This window comes from Camelus ferus, chromosome 5 (assembly GCF_009834535.1).
Source record: "Camelus ferus isolate YT-003-E chromosome 5, BCGSAC_Cfer_1.0, whole genome shotgun sequence".
In the NCBI taxonomy this organism is placed as follows: domain Eukaryota; kingdom Metazoa; phylum Chordata; class Mammalia; order Artiodactyla; family Camelidae; genus Camelus; species Camelus ferus.
In genome coordinates, this window is record NC_045700.1 from 78671092 (window position 1) to 78693776 (window position 22685).

The window sequence follows — 22685 nt, forward strand, 5'->3', positions numbered from 1 at the left end:
ACCCTCCCCTTCACAAGCAAACTTTTTGAAGGTATTACCTATATTAGTCGCAGCATGGTTGGCAAAACCTTGGGCACATTTCAGACATTTTCAGGGGATTTGTGAGGTCAAAATTATTTCTGTAACCATACTAAGTCATTATTTTGTCTTTTTCACTGTGTTGACACACTTGTACTCATGGCACCAAAGCAATGGTGGGAAAACCAGCTGGAGCCTTGGCACAAATCACAGCAGGAACACAAACGGGAAGCTGTGATCATGATACTAGTAGCCAATATTCTTCACCAGATTGGGGGGGGGGGCTGTTTCACTTTAGAGTGTCCTTGATGAAGCAGTAAAAAGTATTAATCATATTAATCTCAACTACTGGGTACCCATTTTTTTAATATCCTGTGTGATGAAGTAGGAATTATACCTTAAGCCCTTTTGCTGCACAGTTGTCTCAAGGAAAAAAATGTGTGCTTGAGTGAGAACTGACCTAGTCACATTTTTAATGAAGCACCATTTTTAACTTACAGGAATGATTGACAGACTACAGTTATTCATACTTGGGTATTTGGCAGACTTTTTTTTTTTTTCAAAAATGAACAAAGTGTGACTGCCACTTCGAGCAGTTGATGACAACTGACAGTATTTGTTGTCAATGATAAGATTTGAATTTTAAAATGAAAACTAGAATTTTGGAAAAGTTGTACTTATCACCTTGAGCTTTCAGTTTCCTAATATTTAAAGATTTTTCTGAAGAGATCAGTGGTGATATTAACAAATGTCATCTTTTGGTATAGTATAATGAATTGTGTGCCATCAGTGAGAAGATGTCTTTGATTCAGTGAACCAAAGTTTTCCAAAAGACTAACGAACACCTGATGTTACAAAATCACCTATGAGTGAAAGATCCAGTAAAAGTCCAACAGAGACCAGTGGATTTTAATGTAACAGAATACAAAAAGTTCATTAACATGGTTTCAGATTCCATTTGGCAACTAATCTTTAAGAAACTGCCATTTGTTGAATGTAAGAAGAATATCCATGACTCTCCAAAAAGGCTGTTAAAATGCTCCTTCCTTTTCCAACTGTACACCTGCACGAAGGCAGATTTTCTTCATGTGCTTTACCCAAAACAATATATTGCAACAGGTTGAATGCAGAAGCAGAAGTGAGAGTTCAGCTGTTTTCTATTAAGCCATACATTAAAGAGATCTGTAAAAATGTAAAATAAATGCAAGGAAACTGTTTGCTATTGTCTTTTAAAATGTAGCTATTTTTCATTAAAAATATTATCTATAACACATAATGTCTTTATTACCCTTTTTAAAATGAATTTATAAATATTTCTTAAATTTCTCAATTTCAATTTTTAATACAGTATAATATATAGCTCATGTAAACACAACAAGTATTCTGTCCAAAACAAAAATTTAATCAGATCATTTCCTTGATTGAAATTCTTTAAAATTGCTCTCAGTTTTCCATGTAAAAGTCCAAACACCTTATTTAAAATAGCTCATCAAATGTTTGATTTAACAGTATCTTCTAAAATTTAATATGCAAGCCTGTCTTAGTTCGGGAGTTCTGTTTCTAGAAAGTTACCCCTTCACACAAGAGTGCATGACTACATTCAAGAATGTTCACTGAAGAACTACTACAGTATAAAATACATAACTAGAATCTAAGTGTACAACAATAGGGGCTAATGAAATATACTATGTTACATCCACAGAAAGTTTCAGAAAATAACATACAGTAGAATCTCATTATTTTAAAAAAGTCAATAAATAGAAATATTTTTGTGCATGCACTGTCAACTTCTGGAAAGACGTACATCAAACTGATGATGAAAGCAAGTTCTAGGAATAGAACATGTTTTCCTCTAAGAGCTTTATGGCTTTGCTTTTACATTTAGCATTTTAATACATCTGAAAATTATTTTGTATGTGATGTGAGCTAGGGGGTCTAATTTATTTCTAAATGATCAGGCAATTGCTGCAAGACTTTTGGTTGAATGGTCTGTCCTGATTTGAAACGCTACTTTTATCCTATATGTTCCCTGTGTATACAAGAGTCCATTCTGTTCCACTGATTTTAATCTCTTACAGCACCAGCACAGGATATGGTAAATAAGTATAGTTTTACAGTATATTTTAATAACAGAAAGGTCAAAATCACTCACTCTTTTTCAAAACATTTTTGGTTGTTTCTGCATAAATATTTTTTACATAAACTTTAGAATCAATATGTTAATTCCAAAAAATATATTAAATTTATTAATTTACATTAATAAATTAATTCAGGGAAACTTGATTTTAATAAAATTGACTCTCTACTGAGGAATATGACATGTCTCTATTCTGGTCTTTTTTCTGTTCTTTGGTAATAAATTACTTTTCATTTATAGCTAAGTTTACTCAGGTGCTTTAGTTTTTATTATTATGGATAAGATCTTTTTAAAAAAATTATATTTTTTTAACATTTTTTATTGATTTATAATCATTTTACAATGTGTCAAATTCCAGTGTAGAGCACAATTTTTCAGTTATACATGAACATAAAAAAATTACATTTTAAGACTGATATTGCTGGCATTTAAGAAAGCTATGGATTTTTACATACTTAAATCTGGCCATCTACAGAAATTGTGTATGGAACTTCATTTTGTCATAATCGACTGACCTGCTTGGGGTCCTCTTTACCATCAAATGCTGTGATAAAATAAAGTAGCTGAAAAGTGAAATGAAACAGTAAAAAACATGCTGTCCTTAATCCACACTGCATTCACTCCTGAGTAAACACTGCTGTGAGCATTCAAAGCACCACCAGCAATAGCATTCCCAGGAACCAGGAAGCACAGGGGAAAACAGTTTGATGCATGAAAGAAATCTCTATTAGTCAACTAGACTACGCAAAAAGTACACCAAAATGTTACAAATCTCCACAGTACAAAACAAAGTAATTTGAGTGAACATGAGAAGTATACATTACCTCCTCAGGAACTCCAAGTCTTTTAGCTGGGATTTTCTCAAAGTACCCTTCAAACATGTCTTTTGCCAAAGGACCATAGTGGTCAAAAGCAGTCTGGGAATAAATCATTCCCTATGTTTAAAAATAAAAGAAGAACAAAGTAAAGTACATAAAATTAAATTTTATTGTAAAGACATCAAGACAGTCTGTCAACCAATACCAGTAAGTAAGTGATTTGAGTTTAATAGAAAAGTTAACATTTCTAATGTTAATTTTTCTCAATATGGTCTTAGAAGTACAGTTCAACCACTGTTACAAATGGATTATCTAAATGCTCATTTTGTGACCTCCTCTCCCTTAATAACCAGCCAAGCCCTGGATGTTTTCATAAAAGACTTGCTATCTGAAAGCACAATCACATGAGTAGGTCAGAGAAGCAATGACTTGGAAAAATGGGCTCAGGGAGGCTGTTTTATCTTCAGTTGAGGATTCTCTGCTTTACAGTGGAAAACTGGACTATAGTTAAGTAAGATTTAGAGAAAACAGTATTTTCATGGCTTTTCACCTAAAGAGATATCACAAATAAAAAATCTGGATCCAATATAAATAAACTAAAAATTCAATTGTTTAAGAATTCTTTTATTTAAACCTATAGATAATACCCACAGATGTTATAGGGTTTCAGATAGAAGGATGATTCCTATCTTAGCAATGACCAGGAATTATCACAAGAGAAGTGGATTTGAGCTGAGTTTTGCAGGACGCATGAGCTGTTTCATTTAATGTCTCTCTTGGAGTACAGAGCCAATAAATAATCCCCAAGGAAGCTTAAGCTACATCTTACTTCACATAATATGATGGTTTTTGAAGTTGAACACCTTGTGACTTTTTTCCCCTCTCATTTACATTATGTCTCAGAGAAATTTCTCCTCAACTTACAGTTAATCTTTAACTGGGAATTCCTTCCTAGAACTTTGACTTTAAGTTTCTCTCTCTCCTAACAAAGGGTTAATGATACACTAAGAAATAACAAGACAATCTAGAAAAATTCATTCTCTAAAGTAGTGGTTCTCAAACTTCTGTGCATTGAATTTCATTCACTGTGAATCAGCTTTTAAAAATACCAATGCCTAGAACCTACAGTTTGGAGTCAAGCTTATACATCATGATTTTTTAAACATTATACAGACAATATACAGCCAGGATTGAGAATCACTGGCTTAATTTAACCTTCTTGACAATCTGGTTATAAATCAAAGAATACTTCTTTGTGATTTTATCTGTTTTTAAAAGCCAGTCTTTTCTAGTATTCATGTGCATTAATAAATACCTCTATCAACCACACAAATGGAATCAAAGGAGCACAATTTGTCAACAGCTTTCACGTTGAACATTTACCTACCGGAGCAACACAATTGATCCTTACTCCACTGCTGGCCCATTCCAGAGCTAAGGATTTGGTGAGGTTGTAAACACCCTCTCTGGCAGCTCCACTATGCCTTTAAAAGACAAAACACAAACATTACCATCAGCTTCTGTTGACTATTTCTCTCATTAACCAAAGTGACAGTGCACCAGCGATCTGTCAGAGCCCCACAAGAACATGCCTGTTACGAGCCCCTGTCTGAACAGTAAGAAAGAACTAGGTCGCTCAACATGAAAGCCAAATCACAGCGATCTGACAGTCGAATGAATCTCACGTAAGTCAAGGCCCAAATAAGATCCCCCAAGTCACCATGTGCATCAGAGGAATATTTTGAAGAATTTTTTATTATAGCAGAAAACAAACAGATTGGTAATTTTGAGGGTTACAAGTGTGGTTATTTTTGAAATCAATTTTAGATAATAAGGGATGTGAAATTCATACATCAGGCTAGAAATAATACTAACAGAATTTCTAGATGTACCAAAATTTAAATAAATTTTAATATATTTCCAGAGGAGAGGTTCAAAATATTTAGGTCTGTATCCATAAGAGGCAGAAGGTAGAGACATAACATGGCTTAGAGTTTCTAACTACAAGGTTCTCAGAACCAAGTGTGTGAGATCCGGGGGTGCATCCACTCCTCACACTGGAGAGTACCTTCAGAGCCCAGTTCTCCTGAAGAAAGCCCACGTCAGTCCCAGCGTGGGCTGCGGCAGCCCTGGTGGGACTCCGGATAGAAGCCAATTGTTCCAATTGCCAGGATTACCTGAGCAACCTCATCACCAACAAGTGTGGCCCCCACTTGTGTGCTACTGCATCCAACAGTCCTAGGGGGGATTCACAGGACAGGTTCCCGGGCGCTGTTGCCATCAGTCCTAGAAGAGGCCATCCTGGAGCCACACCCCACTGGGCAGGATGACCAGGGTGAACACACTGCTCCACGCCACTGGGAGCAAGAGGCAGGGGCAGAACAGTCAAGTCCTCATCCTCCTCTGTGCGGAGGACCCAGAGGCGCGCGTGCCCTTGCACTCAGCCCTGACCACCAGGGCCACCACATGAGGTCGCCTCTCATCACAGAACGAGGCTCAGCAGTTACATGGAGCCCCTGAAGAAGAAAGTGGTACCTGTTCAGAAACTAACAGCTACCCAAGAGAGAAAACCACCAGAACTGAGGAGGCCGGGGGCAGGATCCAGAGACAGAAATTACTCTCTGAATTTGAGCATCTGGACCCGTTTGAACGCAAGCAAGGGGCAGCTGAAAGGGAGCAGAATATGCCACCCAAAATAATGACTGTAGGAGTTCAGGACATGCCACGCCAGAATATGTTGCTCTGGTACATTGATTATTTTCAGCTGCAGGCACTTGAAAACCAGCAAAGGCAGAGAGAGGCTTTCTCTGAACTCCCCTGATCCACCAAAAAGAATTCAATTGTCATAAGCCCCCTCCCTGGGAGTCCCATCAATTGGGAGATTTACTGTTGTCACAGGAGAGGAGGCTAGATGCCAACACCACATCCAAACTTTGTCACAAACTACCACACCTCCCATCCATTCTTCAAAGGGCCCATGCTCCTTCCCTAAAAATCGTTTACTCTCTCCTTGAGAAGCCTATGTCCCTTCTCCCCTTTCCCTGTTAGGACAGGATTTAATCCTGAATTCTAAGCCACATCAGGCACTTACTCATTTTCCTGGGTATCTCCCATGTGTACATGAGGTAGTTCTGTCAATAAACTTCTGTTTGTTTTTCTCTTGCTCATCTGCCTTTTATGACAGTGGTTGCAGCTAAGAGCTCAGAAGGGCAGAGGGCACACTGCTTCTCCTCCCCTACACAGTTCTCCCAAGGTCAGCTGATGAAGAGAAGGATGTTCAGTAGAAACTCAGTGCAAACATAGTAGCATTTTCAGGCTACGTTTCCACACTCAAAGGTCGACTAAAGAAGTTGGCAGAGAAGAGTGTGAGGTCAGAAATGAAACTGCTGGTGGAAGTCAAGACCAGCAAGGACAGGTATGAATGCCTGAGACCCCCAGACCTCTGTTCGTTCCAGTCATGGAAGGAAGGATGAGGTCTTCCTCTGCAGCACTTGGCACCACAGAAAATTATACAGAACATGAAAGTCACTCTGAATCTTGAAACAGCACATCCTAATCTGCTTGTCTTTGAGGCTAAAAAAAAAAAAAATCTGTGACAGTGATGAAGAAAAAGTAGAATTAATCCGAATCCAGAGAGATTTATGGCTTATCCAGGAGTCCTGGTTCTGAAGGATCTGGTCCCGGCTGGCATTCCTGGGAAGTCCAGGTGGATGAGAAGCCTGAATGGATCACAGGGTTTGTAAAGACTCCCTTTCCATAAAGGGAAAGTGGCCCCCATTAAAACAGAACAGATGGCGGGCAGTTCAAGCTGCAGGCTGGTGCCTATGTCACATGAGGCGTTGTTCCCACTCCTCTTCCTCTAAAGGAAAAGCCCAGAGAGAAGGAAGGGCATTTATCTGGACTATGAGTTCAGCGAGATTTCATTTTACCATTTGAATAATGTCTCACATCTATTCCACTGATAAAATGTTTTGAAGTACTAAGGCCTTATTTCTGTATCAGATGTGGTTTAAAACTTCTTACAGTCTGTAGTAACAGACTAAGTAAGAGACAAACTACTTTGAAGGCTGTCACACTGCTTCATTTTTCTCCATTAATTTACGAATAAGAGGCAGAATGATGTCCAATCTCAGTGAATCTAGCACGAACAAACTTTTTAAATACTACTATGACTTAAACATATAAATGAAATCATACATACATGTCCTTTTCTATCTGGCTTCTATTACTCAGAATAATTATTTTGAGATTTATTCACATTGTTGCACGAATAAATAGTTCACTCCTTTCTACTTCTGATTATTAGTCCATTATACAGATTTACCACAATCTGTTTATTCATTCACTCATTGATGGGCATTTGGCCTATGAAGCATCTCTCCATGGAGATATGAGCTGCTTTTTGGTCCATCTCTCACCCTTGTAATTATTGATAATGACCCCCAAACTCAGCAGGTCAGTCTAAACTTCCTTGCACAGGGAAATCGGACTGGTCTTAGATGACACTGAAAATGTCAGAAAATGATCAGAACTCCAGAGAAACGTGCAAAAACAGCAATACAGTTCAAACATACACACAAGAGATAGTCAAGGGCCTTCAACAAATGAAAAGACATTTACTCGCTCCCTGAGGGGTTCTCCACTGAGAATACTATTTCTTTCCCATCAGAGTTGTCTGGAAATTGACAAGACATATCTTCGGTAAGGCTGTGGGGAACAGGCCCTCTCATTCATCGCGGATGGAAGTGCAAAGTGGAAAGAAACTTGGAAATGCTGAATGGTATGCATTTACCTTCACCCAGCAATCCAACTTCCAGGGTGAACCCTGAAGATGTACCTCCACAGACATGAAATACACACCTACAATGTTCACCACAGAATTATTTGGAATAGTAAAACACAGAAACAGCACAAAGTTCTACTAAATTTGAGACAATGTGTGCATTTGAAACAATGAATTTGAAAAGAAATCCATGATTCCACAGTAGTATACCAAAAAAGTTAGTAACAAACATGCAGAGAGACATGACGGTTGTGGTGTAGAAGTCTCTTAATAAGAATACCAGCTAAAAAATATAGAAGCAATTACAAAATCAGAAAAATCAACATTTGCACACCCGCAATGTAATAAGTGATTCGGGTAAGGATCAACAATGGTTGCTAAAATCATGATGGCAAACAGCATAGGAACACAGTACCAAAATATCACCCTAAAGACTGTTTAATAATTACAAAGGAATTAAAATCACTACCTTCCTTAGTTATTTCTGGGGTGGAAGTGTATAGAAGACTTGACTTTCTACCTTATACAGTTCTTTTAACTATTTTTTATGTATCTATCTAGTTATTTATTTAGTTAAACCAGCATGCATTGCTTTCATAACACTAAAATATGTCCACTTCATAAACACAGAAATTGTTGGAAAAATTTTTTTTAATTTTAAATTTTTTAAAATGGAAGGAATCAGGAATTATAAAGGCACTAAGGAAATCAGCAAAACTCATTTTTCAAAAATCAAATTTTTTAACTGCTAGGTAGCTTCCTAGTATATTGTTGTTTTTCAACTTTTCTGTTTGAATGGCCTTTTAGACTATCATGCAAGAGTCTACTGAGCCAGTAGGCTAAATGAGTTCATTGACTTCCTTTATTTAAAAAAAAAATCAGTCTCCAACATAAAAATTTATCAAAATCAGAACAAGAGTCAAATAAGTCAAATTCCATTACGGAGTAACAATTTATTAGCAGTTCTATCTAAAACTAAATAGGTATATTCACTATCCACAGTGTTCAAATCTAAGTTAACATAGATTAATTTCATTTCCATGCTTTCACAAAAAAGATGAATTACATCTAAATTAGGGTTGCTAGACAGAATACAGGACATAGAGTTAAATTTGAATTTCTAGACAGACAACAAATAATTTTTAGCGTAAGTATGCCCCATGCAATATTTGGGACATACTTATAATAAAAAATTATTTAACTGGGTGCACTGTTTGTTTGTTTTTATTTTCCTGGTGAATCTGGTAACTCTAACATGAATGCTAATGTTTTAGAAGTACATTTTGAAGTTCAATAGAGAGAACACTAAGTATTAAGATAACAACTCATTAAAGGGATTAATAATCTTGATTTAAGGAATTTTCCCTACCTGACTAACCCCTTCAGAGGACAAAACTCTAAAATACGGGAAGAAAAACAGAAAAGTGCTTACGCAGCTCCCGTAAATCCATTTTTAGTAGGCACAATGATATTGACAATAGATCCTCCATGCCCTTTCATCCAAGAGTTGTAAACTGCAAGATACAGACAAATGACAATCCTATTAAGCAGTCTCGTAATCCTTCCCTGATCCCCTGTGCCAGCATGTTACTTATCTGATATTTTAAAAATTTCAATTCATTTTCCTTTTATAAAAATATTGACTTTCATAAAAAGGAGGTAAAACCATTAGAAAAGAAAACATTACTTACAATATTTTTTAAAATCAAAAACAACTTTTTCACACTATTTTCACACTGCTGAAGTAGGGATAAAAACAATTAGCACTGTTTTTACATATGCAACAATATATAAAATGACAGCGCATTTCACAATTGACTGTATTTTTGACTCCATAAAATAACATAGTAGCTATTTTTTAAGACAACATGATTATTTACCTGGAAAACCCAAGAGAATAATTTGACAAACCAGTAGAAAGAGCAGCAAATCATTAGAAAAGCCGTAAAATATATTTTTAAAATTATTATTCTATAAACCAACAATACCCCAGTTGAAAATAAATGGAAAAAGAGCTCATTCAAAATAGCAATAGCCATCAAAAATATTTAGGTGTGACCTTAAAAAATATACGCAATCTACATGATAAAAATGACAAACCTTGGTCAAAAGGTATAAAAGAGTTCCTTGATGAAAAGATAAGTTATGATAAGGAAATAATACTTAAACGTATTAATCATTTCCAAATTATTAATAAGTTTAACACAATTCCAATCAAATACCCCAACAGGATTTTTGACAAAGAATATGAATATAGAATTCATTTGAAAAAAATAAATGGTCAAGAATAGCCAAGCCAAAAAATAAATGGTCAAGGAAATTAAAATAAATAAAGCAGTATGTACCATATCAAATGTTTTAAAATTCTAAAACCATTTGATACAAGCATAAGAAAGGAGAATAAATTTATTTGAATTACCTACATGGATTGCCTGCTTCTGGTTAAATACTTCCATATGTTTTAGAGTTCTGAAATCACCTATGTGTTTCTCCCCGGAAACTTTTCTAGGGTTATTTTGTTGATATTTCTTCAAGATATTTCAAAGAGTCATCAAACTATACAGTCACCAAGAACAAATTGGAAGAAGAAAGACAAATGTACAGGAAGAAAGTTTCCTAAACAACAGGAAAAGCTTACAAGCAACTACCAACCTGATAAGAATCACAGCAATTGCAAAACTAAATAATTTAGAGAAACCTAGAATGTTGAATTTGCCAATGTACAAATTAAGGAACAAATCCTATGGTCAAAATAACTCAAGGGTCCTTTTCTCCTTGAAATTTTTTTTTAATGTGGTAAAAGACATGTAACATAAAATTTATTATCTTAACCATTTTTAAGTGTTCAGTTCAGTGGTATTAAGTACATTCATACTGTTGTGTAACCATTACCACCATCCATCTTGAAAATTTTTTTCAACTTGCAAAACTGAAATTCCATTCTCATTAAGCAATAATTCCCCATTCTCCTCTCCCTGAAGCCCCTGCAACCACCGTTTTCTTTTACAAAATTTGAAACTACTAGTGTTTAATGGATTTTGAGGCAGCATAATATACTGAAGAACAGATGTAAATTTATAAGACTTTGGTCTGAGGCCTGCCCCTACGTGATCTAGGGCTGGATATCCTAAATTTGAGCTCAGATATGATGCTTTTTGTCCCACCTACATCAAGGAGGCATTATGAGTATTAAATGAGATAATAGACATAAACACCATTCTATAAATTTAAATAAAATTCTTAAGAAAAAGAAAATAATTCAAGAGTATGCATTGAGATGGAGAAAGTTATGCAATATGAAAAGGTCAGAGGAACTACTCCCAATCAAAAGAATAAGAAAAATCCCATAAAACAAAAAATTATGAAACAGAGCTCACCAGTTTACTAGACCCCAAGTTCAAAAAGCAGGTAATAAAAATGTTAACTGAATTAAGAAAGGTTATTGATAGAAATGCAAATCACTGTAACAAGGAACTAGAAACTATAAAGAACCAATCAAAAATAGATAATTCAATTACCGGGATAAGATGTTTGCCTGTCTCCTTTGTGATGTGATGTTAATCTGCCACTGATGATTGTTGCCTAGATCCACTCACTCATTAGCTGAAGATGGAATTTTCTTCATTTTTACCATGATCCCTCTGTTTCCCCAATGGACGCTTTGTATAGGAAATGAAGATGATGAAGGATAACGCTCTTGATTCTCTCCTTTTAGCAATTATCAAAAGACTGAGTTGGGTCTCAGCATCCTCCAAAAATGACCAATTGTTTTTTCTGAGAATAATTTTGAGCTCATGGATTTAAGCATAACTGATCAATATCAATCAATGTCACTGCCATTTTTGTGCCATCAATGCCACAAAAATGCCATTTTTGACCAATGGAAGCTGTATTACAGCTCTCCAGAAAAACAGAATCAACAGGATGTTTATAAAGAGAGAAACAGATTTATTATGAGGAATCAGCTTACCAGATCATGAAGGCTAAAAAGTCACAACATCTGCAGTCAGCAAGCTGGAGACCCAGAAGAGCCAATGTGTATCCAGTCTGAGTCCAAAAGACTGAGAACCAGGAGAAACTGTATCTAGTCTGAAGGCTGGAAGCTTTAGACCCAGGTAGAGTCTATGTTTTGGTGTGAATGGAAAGGCAGGAAAACCCAGTGTCTCAGTTCAAAGGTAATAGGGAAGGGTGGATTTTTAACTAATTGGATGAGGACCACCCAAACTAGGAAGGACAATCAGTCTACCAATTTTACTCAGTCTACTGATTTAAATGTTAATCTCATCCAAAAACATCCTCAGAGAAATACCCATAACAAAGTCTGACCAAAGATCTTAGCACTCCGTGGCCCTGTCAGGTTGACACATAAAATTAATCATTATAGAAGCTTATTCAAGATGGCTCTTGTGTACTTTTTGTTGGAAAAAACAGTGCTGATAGACTTGTTTGATGCAGGGTTGCCACAAACCCTCAATCTGTAAACAACGCAGTATATGTGAAGTACAATAAAGCAAAGTGTAATCAAATGAAGTATGCCTGTATAGGAGTTCATTGTATTATTCCTTTAATTGGTATATATATTCAAGATTTTCCCCAAAAATAACTTGGGAGAAAAAAATTCCTATATTATAAAATGAATAATTAAAGGCATAGGTAAGTCCAAACTCATCAGTAATTTTTATGTGGATTTTCCCATAATTCTTTAACAACAGCATATCATGTCAAAGAGTACAAGAAGAAAAAAAGCTGGGACTTGAATGCAGTCATAATTTAAATCATTTTAATTAAATAAACAATACATGTTAATTTTAGAAAAACTAGAAAAAGCAGATAAGCAAAAAGAAAAAGATAAAAACGATATCTTATTTTACCTCCCTGAGATAATATATGTCAATATTTTGGTATAAACTCCTTCAGAATTACTTCTATTCATATATATTCACATACAAATATATACTTTTTTTTGCAGAAATACGATCATGTTGAACAGTATGTTTTATAACCTGCTTTTTCACTCAATGATATCTGGGAATATCTTTTCATATTGAAAAGTATACTTTTGCCAGCATTTTCATTGGCTATACAGCACTCTACCCTACAAATTATAAAACTTCACTCAACTAATATTTTAGTCTACAATATTTAAGTGGTTTTCAGTTTTTCACTATTATTAGTATGGTACAGAAAAGTTTAATATTCCTTGCTTTAAAAACCAAGCGCTAAAAGCCTCCTTGTTTAAAGTCAAAACAAAACAAAACAAAACTACAGACCCTGGAAGGGAGGATGTAGTTCAGTGGTAGAGCACTGTACTTAGCATGCACAAGGTCCTGGGTTCAATCCCCAGTATCTCCATTAAGAGATAAACCTAATTACCTCCCCTCCATCCAACCCCCACCCCGGCCAAATAAAAAACAACAACAACAACAAAAAACAACCCTATAGGCCCTGTATTCATTACTTCAATTCTGGCTAATAAAAACCATAACTGAATCTAGACTCTGAAGACTTCTAATTAATAGCTGTTAGCAAGGAACCTCAGGCGAGTAAGAGACTGTTGATTGAATGTTAGAAGGTGTCAAAGCTCTGAGCTATGAATGTAGAGACTACAAGCTATCTCCTAATGCTAATTCTCTTCTCCTTGCATAGAAATAGAAGTTTGTATTTAGGCACATAGCTACTCACCTGAAGATTGTATTTCTCAGTCTCCTTATAGGTAGGTACAATCATTTATCTGAGTTCTAACTGATGAATATCAGTAAATGCAATGGTGCTACTTCCAGATGGTGCCCTTAAAAATACTAAGTATTACATTTTTCCCCATTCCTGCTGTCTGGAATGCAGTTACAAGAGCAGGAACTGAAAAAACCAAACCAAAACAAAACAAAAAAAACAACAGCAGGAGCTGAAGCAGCCACTTTGGACCATGAGATGGAAACACATGTCAAAGACACTAAATCTCTAACAATCATGGAACAACCATATTATCGCTGGACTATATCCCCTGACTTTTTACATTGAGAGAGAACTCAACTATCTTATTTAAGCTCCTGGTTTTTTTGGACTTCTACACTGCAGCAGCCAATCCTATACCACAATTAATACAGCACTTTATACCGTTAGTTAGATAAAGATGAAGGTTGGGAATGCCTGCAAAACCTTTGATTTAGAGATCTAAGAATATAAAGCCTAACCCATGTTGGGGTGAAGATCCTATGGGTCAAAATTAAATTCATTCTACATTTTTCAGCATACAAATGTCTTGGATAGTTTGTAAGGAAATCCTTGAGTTACCCAATTTCAGGAGTTTAATATTACTACCTATGAAACATAACCTGAAATGCAAAGACTATGCATGTGTGCTAATTAGTTATTAGTCAGAAAGAATATGGACTCTGTCTGGTATTCTCCCTGAAGATCTGACTGAAATAATCAGCAGATCCTTATAAAAAAATTAACAGATTCATTTCTCAAAAACAAAATCAGTCTGTTTTCTATAATTTTATGACATACTTTGTAGCTATATCTTTGTACAAACTTTTGAAAATTTTTTCATAACATTCTAGAAATAAAGTTATAAGATCAAATAACATTCCTATTTTATATATACTGCCAAATTACTATCCAGAAATGTAGGAATTACATTGCTATGATGTATGTAACTTAAATCAGAACCATAAATGTTGATGTTGATGACGTAAGCTTCTGAGCCCCTAACAATTTCTCTTTCAGGATTCTCTATGATCCTTACATAAAGACAGTTTGAGTTTTTGGATTATTGATCACACTTGCCTGTTTTGCACATGTAGAAGGTGCCTGTCAGGTTGGTTTCAATCACAGCATGCCATCCCTTTGCACTGATGTGTTCAGCAGGAGAAAAAAACTGGCCGCCTCCATTATTTACCAAGAAATTGATTTTACCATAAATATCTAAGGTAGACTTGACCAAATTATTCACCTAAATAAAAACATTAAAAGTGAATCCATTACGTGCAGGAGGGTACTGGCTCAGGGGTAGAGCGCATGCCTAATATGCACGAGGTCCTGGGTTCAACTCTCAGGACCTCCATTTAAAAAAAAAAAAAGTGAATTGGTTACAGACAAAGACAAATATCATATGATACCACTTTTATGTGGAATCCAAAAAATACAGCAAACTAGTGAATATAATAGAAAAGAAGCAGACTCACAGATATCGAGAACAAACTAGTGGTTATTAGTAGGGAGAGGGGAGGGGCAATATAAGGGTAGGGGATTAAGAGGTACAAACTATTAGGTATAAAATAAACTACAAGGATGTATTGTACAACATGGGGGAATATAGTAAATATCTCATAATAACTATAATGGAGTATAACCTTCAAAAATTGTGAATCACTATACTATACATCAACTATATTTCAATAAATAAATAAAATTTTAAAAGTGAACTGGTTAATAACCTAACTTGCCACTTGGATTTTATCCCTTGCTCTAGGTGAGTAACAGAGCGCACAGTCTCTCACAGTGAACGGTAACTCTGAGTACCACAATAAATGGAGATGTAGTCACAATGAATAAACCTGAAAAATTTATACCAGTGGATAATCTACCAGTATCTAATGCTCATGGATCATAAAGCTAAATCTGGAATTTTGATGACAAGATTTATCCAAGGGCCTGGATCACTCCTCCATTGTTTTAATTTGTAAGCTACCAACCCTGAATGATGGATAGTGATGAAATAGACATTAAGAAATGACTTCAAGGACAAAAGGTAGTCTCTAGCTGAAACTGTGCTTGCTTAGCTTCCCTATGTTGCTTCCCTTCCTCTCCTTCTCCTGAGGTTACTAACTCATAGCTCATTAGCTCAAGAATCCCCGTCACAGGCTCTGCTTTCAGTGAACCTCATCTAAGACAGCTACCATAGGAAAACCCAAAGCACAGTCAGGTTTAGGAACAACTAGTATAAATTAAAACAAATAAATAAAGATAAATTTGTGTTACCTCCTCTTCGTTACGGATGTTGCATTTGATGGGAGTGACTTGAGCCTGGTTGTCAGGAGGCATATGGGCCTTCAGTTCATCTGCCGCAGCTTTTAATCTATCAAACTTACGGGACGCAATGACCACATTACACCCTGGGGGCGACAACAGCCAAAGAACAAGTAAATATGTTTTCATTGGTTGTCCAAATTCCAAAAGTAGTAATATTTAGAAAATATTTCATGTGATCCTGTTTAAAAAAAAAAAGATAAACTAGAAGTTCTGCTTATGGTCAAGGTGGAGTAATAGACCCTGAGTTTACCCTCCAGCACAAGACAACTAAAAACTGAACAAAATATGTGCAACAATGATTTTCAGGCATTGGACATCAGGCAGCACAGAACAGTGATCCCAGAGAATGGGAAGAGACAACGTGAGCCCTATTATTATTCCAGGCTGCTGCTCAGCGAGTCTCCAGGCTTCAGCACAGAGGGGAGGAAACCATTCATAGCGCAGCAGTCTCCGGGGTAGAGGAGATGGAAGTGGGAGTCCAGGGAGGCCGAGACGGCTGGATTACACAAGGCACAGGAAGCAAAGAGGGACACCAAGAGAAAGCTCCAGAGATCTGTCGAGTTCCTTCCAGTTTTCACCTGAGCACTGATCAGTACACGTAAGGGAACTATCTGAGGCTCTGGAAAGAACCACCCAAAATAAGCAGAGGAAACAAACCCAGACATTGACACAGATCTGGGAACAGTCAGTGTTCCCACCAGGAAAAACACTCTTATGGGGCACTGGGTAAAGTACTCAGAAGAGTATGGCCTCAGTAGTGAAGCAAAATTAACCCTAAGCCAAAAGCTGTTCAGGTCAACGGGTAACAGAAAGAAAGCCTCTTTAAAGTATCAAACTGTTTCCAAGTTAACTTAACTGTATCACAGAACAAAGCTCAATAGTATTTTTAAGAATATAAAAATAATCAGCATCCAACAAGGCAAAATTCAGATGTCTGGCATCCAACAAAAACCACCAGACACACAAAGGAGAAGGAAAATACAAGCCAGGATGAGGGAAAAGTCAATTAATAAAAACAGACCCAGAAATGGCATTGGTGACACAATTAAATACACCAGGGATAAGGAGAAAAACATTAAAAGCAGCCAGAGAAAGAACACATTAAGTACAGAACAAAACAAGACAAGGAAGACAGAAGACTTCTTTTCAGAAACAATAAAAGCCAGGAGACAGTGGAGAGTTTTGGAACCTAGAAATCGTATCCAGTGGAAACAGCTTTCAAAATGATGGCGAAGTAAAGACTTGTTCACACACATAATATCCAGAATTCATTAAAGCAGACCAGCACTGCAAGTAAGATTAAAGGAAGGCCTTCAAGCAGGGCAATGATACCAGATGAAAATCTGAATCTACCAGAAATGGTAATTTTGTGAGTAAATAAAGTAAACATAAAGACTTTTTGTATTTCCTTCAAATCTCTCTAAAAGGTTGTGCTTCTTTAAAGTAAAAATGATAGCAATGTATTGTAGGATTTATAACATATGTAGACATAAAATGTATGGGAACAGAATTTAATTGCTATACAATGGTCAGGAACAGTGAAATAGAAGTACTATCAGTTCTTGTTTTGGTCAGCTCTAATGCACCCTAATTTCTGTTACATTAGCTTAAATAACCCCAGTCTCCCAACAACATGGTTCAAATTTCAGTTACTATGCCATATTAACTGTGAGCAACTGCATAAAATACAACCTTCATTGCTAGCACAAATCCATAAGTCATCATGCAAATAAAGGCGCACATCACAATCAGTGACTAATCGTGTCACTTCTTTCAATGTCTGTAAATGACCGGTCACTGTGCTTTTGTTCTTCAATCTATGCACAGACAGCAAAGAAGGCAGCTGTGTTGCCTCTTTGTCTTCCAATGATAAACACATATGACACTTTACCAAAAAAAAGGACGATTGAAAGAGTGACTGGCCAATAAAGATGGAAACACAACAAAGAAATAAAAATTGTAACACTGGAAGTGAAATTAGAATTGAATGTAAATGGAGTTGTAAAAGGAAGAGCTACCCATGGGGTTGTGGACACTGCTACCAGTGTTTTCCTTAAGTAAAAATAATAAGCTCTGAGATGCTGGAATATTCATTTACCTTACAAAGTAATCCTGAATGTTACTGCTCATTGTTGCCTTACGTTTTGGTTCATCCTAAAGAGAATACTTCCTTCTTTTCATGCACAAATATAAAAAGCAGAAATACTTGCCAAGGCAGCCTCAAAGAGAGGGAGGAGCCTCGCCCCTGCTCTGGGAAGCCCAGATGTGGATGGCAGATTTCAAATGAACCATACTGATAATCACAACTATATTAAAACCCTTCTTCCTCTCCCTTACCAAGCGCAGGCTGGAGCTCCTTCTACGTGCTCTCACATACCTGCCTCTGTTGTATGATAATTAACTGTCTTCCCTCAATCACTGTCATCCCCTGGAAGATAGGGAGACCCTGTCATTACTGTAACTGTTACACTCACATACAGTCCACATTCAATATTCATGTATGGGATAAATGAGGCTTGGAAAGGTAAAGCGTAAAATGACTGTGCATTTGACCAGAGCTATTCTAGTTGTGTATGATGAGATGGCTGCTTCACATTAAAATAAGGTACTTTAAAAAACTATTTTTTCAAGTTCAGGTTATAATTTAGTGAGCTCCAAATGCAAACAACTTTTTGAAATTCTGACAGGCAACTTGAGAGCTTTATAAAGCAAATATTAAAAAGATTTGCTATGAGTTCCTTCTAAGACAAGACTAACTTTAAAAGAGAATTTAATTTATCAAAATACATTCATAATTTTCAACAAAGCATAATTTATACTATTAGGGAGAATCCTTATTTCTTTCACCTGTTTCCAGGAGGGGCCTTCTACTCCCAGGAGGGAAAAGAACTGAAATATACACTTCTAGCTCAGGTCCAACCCTCTGCCAGGCTTCCCTGAGTTAAGAGGAATAACTAATCTGATCAGTAAAATGGAAAGAAGAAACACATTCCCCTGGATCAGCCACTGCCTCTGCCCCACTTCCCTCATTAATCTTTTTGCCTGCAAGATTATTGCATTATTTGCTCTAGCTTCCAGAGTAGGGCACAGATTGAATGGGGCAGGGAAATCTGGCACCTAAAACTCTTCCTAAATCCACATTAAGAAGTTAAGCGTCATTAAAAAAATATATAAATATATATCCTCAGGAATACTAAGGTGATTAATGCTGAGTTTGTCTAAGGCTTCAAACAAGAAATATGGTGAAAATATAAATAGGATTATTCATATGAATTATCTAATTAGAAGTTTATTGGGGAAGGTGCCAAGACGGTGGAGTAGAGAGACTCACAGCTCACCCTCTCCCACAAAAACACCAAGAATTAGATCTACAAACCCAATGAATCACACAGAACACCTACTGAACTCTGGCAGGGTGTCTCTCGCTTCAAAATACAGGCGGATTCTCACAAAATCCAATGAACAAGTTCATACTGCATAGCACAGGGAACTATATTCAATATCTTGTAGTAACTTATGGTGAAAAAGAATATGAAAATGAATATATGCATGTTCATGTATGACTGAAGCATTATGCTGTACACCAGAAATTGACACATTGTAAACTAAACATATTTCAATAAAAATATAAAAAAGAAGTTTATTGAATCATCACTGATTACTACCTAAACCCTGAGGACCTGAGGAAAGTTACCTAATAGTAGCAGAGTTGTACTGGAACACAACTTTGAAAGGCTATTTATTTCAACTGCTATATAAACTTGAACTAGAGGGCAAAGGTGTTACAAAGAAGAACACTGCAATCCTGGGTAAAACTATAAACCTAAATTTCCATGAAAGGAATGGTCAAATAAATTATTACACATCCATACAATGGAATATCATATAACTTTGAGAAGAATGAGATATTACTATATGTATTAGCATGGAAAGGAAAAATTACAGAGCAGTAAGAATCCTCCGATCCCAGGTTTGTAAATAACAAAATACACACATGTGTATTTGTATGCATGTGAATGACTCACAGAAAATTGCCAGGAAGGGGATTCAGAAGGGCAGAAAGGGAAAGCTCATTTTTTTCTTTCATATACTTCTATACTACTTGAATTTACTGCAGTGCTCTTATATTACCTTACAACAAACTAGAAAATAATTAGATAACGTCTTTCTTCTAACCCTTATGCTAAATGATTCGGATGGACATTTTCTGTTTTTTACATGAGTTGCTACAGAAATTCAGAAAGCTTGATAAATTTAGTTAAAACACGTACAGAAGTAACTTGCTAATAACCTATAATGGAAAAGAATCATTAAAAGTATGTATATATGTATACATCTAAATCACTTTGCTGTACACCTGAAACTAACAAAATATTGTAAATCATCTATACTTCAATTAATAAAAAAAAGAAGGGGGGTATAGCTCAGTGGTAGAGTGCATGCTTAGCATGCATGAGGTCCTGAGTTCAAGTCCTAGTACTTCTGTCTAAATAAATAAATAAACAAACCTAATTATCCTCCTCCAAAATCCAATGAAAAAAAAAAAAAAAAGAAGAGGAAGTAACTTGCAGATAACAAGTTATTTCTCACATCAGAGGCATTTGTAGCAAAGTACGTTACTTTCCTGCCTGGGCTGATACTGATTTCTTTCAGTCTTTAACTTGGAGTGCTGCCTTGATTAAGCAACTTCTAACCCCTGGTGTTAAGAGTCTAGTCCCAGAGCCAAGAAAAAGTTCCACTTGCTATGTCTACTTTCATTGCAACCACTGTCACAATGACAACCTTGAGGACAGAGACAAGGGTCTGGCTTGAATTCAATGTGAATGGTCTTGGGTACAGCATTCCTTGATGGAATCAGGACTCCCGTTGTCTAACTGTCAAACAGACGAAGAGGGTTCCAATTATGTTCACTACATCTCACTCTTGTGAGCTAGGGTTTTCAGCATCCTCTCAGGAAAGGAACAGCCAAAATCATTTGGATGTGAAAGACAACACGATAACAACCATTTAAAAAACCACGCCTCAAAATTCAACTTGTAATCCACGCCTTCTTACTAGAAATAGAATTGGCTAATATTTTATTTTATTGCCCAATTTGGGTTTCTATAACAATTTTCAGAAAGTAGCCATTAATTCTGAAATTAAAAAAGAAAGCTGAGAAAGAGTAAAAATTATTTGCATATTCTCTCCCTGAAGGAAATCCATTTATAATAAAATATTACATGTATTTTTTAAGTATATGAAATACTTTTTTCTGGGGAGATGCTCCATCCCAATCATTGCAATCTCAAAAGGATCCCTGGTTTCCAAAAAATTATAAGATCATCACCTTAATATTTCCTTGTGTTCTAATAAAAATAAGGTTTGCCACTGTGCCCCACGGCTGACATGCAGTGTCTGGTCAGTGCAAACTTACCAAACAGAAATGAAGTTCAAATATATGAAAACCCATAAAGAGTCCTGAAAGATTGAACCTGGATCTGACAAATCTGCTGTGAAGACTAGTACCTGACTTTCACGTAAAATGATAACCAAGTCCACTTTTCTTATGAATTTTCCTGAAAAGGGATAGAGTACGGTGTTGGGAGTGAAGTGGGCAGTAATGGTGATGAGGCTACACCAGGGCCAGATTCAGAAATGTTACTTTCCCATCTTTTTTCTCTCTAAAATATTGTTTCTTTTTTTTAACATATGTTTTTAAGTCCATACTATGTGCCAGGCATTAGAAACATAATGGCAAGCAGAGACAATTTACATGCTCATTAAAAATACTTGAAAAATGAGGACACTTCAACTACCCAAACTCGTCATTTCCAGAAAAAGTAGCTGCTGTTAACAATATTATAAACTTCTTTCCAGTCTTTTTCTACATATATATTTTTTTCATTAACAATTAAACTGGAATGCTATATTTTGTTTGGAATCCTGTTTTTTTCAATTATGTACTATGCATTTGTCCACATAAAGTCTTCAACAGCAAGATGTTTAAATAGCAGCATTAATAGTTCATTGTTACTGATTTAATTATTTCCTTTACAATGTTTCACTACTCAATACTATATTCTTATACTACAAGTCTATACTTGTCTCTGATTATTTCCTCAGAGTAAATTCCTGAGAGAGGAATTACAAGGTCATAGAGCATGAATACTGTTAACACATTTTTTTTTCCAAACTTATCTCTAGAAAGCTTGTAATAATTTACATTGTTCCCTGATTTTTCATTCTCTCATCAACACTTCATTTTCCCCAATGTTTTAAAATTTTGTTAGAAAAACAATAGCATGTTTTTATTGTTATATTTTGCATTTCATTGCCAAAAAAAGTCGACTATTTTCTCACATATTCACTGCCTATTTTTGATTCTTTATTTGAAACACTTGGTCCACATCATAAGCCTATTTTTCTATCAGTGTGTTAATTTTTTTTCCTTATTTATTTGTGAAAGTGCTTTATATACTACATTTGTTGTATGTGTAAATGCTTTTCATGTGCCTTTAAACTATATATTGCTTTTTTTAATTCAATGAGGATTTACATCTTCATATAGGTCAATTTATCTATTTTCCCCTTCGTGTTTTCTTTCCTTGTATACGTATTTACAAAGTCCTCCCTTCGTCCAAGAACTTTTACGAGATACGAAATACATGTTAGAACCTTTTCCAGTTAAGTGTAGTCTTCCCATGTTTCCTAATCACTCTATAGGCAATATAAATCCACATCCATAATAAATTCCACAGCATGTTTTCCACAGGTCTCCTTAATCCCCACCTCGGGTACAGAACCTTTGGCTTAAAAGGTTCCCTTTAGTTTACAGTGTTTCATTCGGCAAAGCTTCTCCACCACCTCTTAGGAAGAACTCTCTCCTCTCTCCCTTTCGGTTAATTTTATCTAC

General features: G+C 35.9%; 1 protein-coding gene across 4 annotated transcripts in view; it reads right to left on the bottom strand.

Annotated features, from left to right (window-relative positions):
* PECR (peroxisomal trans-2-enoyl-CoA reductase) overlaps positions 1 to 22685 on the bottom strand; it is a 29535-nt gene that overhangs the window by 6598 nt on the left and 252 nt on the right. For 3 of the 4 annotated variants that reach the window (XM_014561068.2, XM_014561069.2, XM_006186819.3), the window contains exons 2-6: positions 15740 to 15873; positions 14546 to 14711; positions 9189 to 9270; positions 4361 to 4457; positions 2980 to 3090 (exon numbers count right to left, since the gene is read on the bottom strand). In XM_014561068.2, coding sequence (XP_014416554.1) covers positions 2980 to 3090; positions 4361 to 4457; positions 9189 to 9270; positions 14546 to 14711; positions 15740 to 15873 — 590 coding nt within the window. Of the gene's footprint in view, positions 1 to 895; positions 1201 to 2979; positions 3091 to 4360; positions 4458 to 9188; positions 9271 to 14545; positions 14712 to 15739; positions 15874 to 22685 lie in introns of those variants that run through there. The other variant, XM_014561070.2, reaches the window with a different exon arrangement.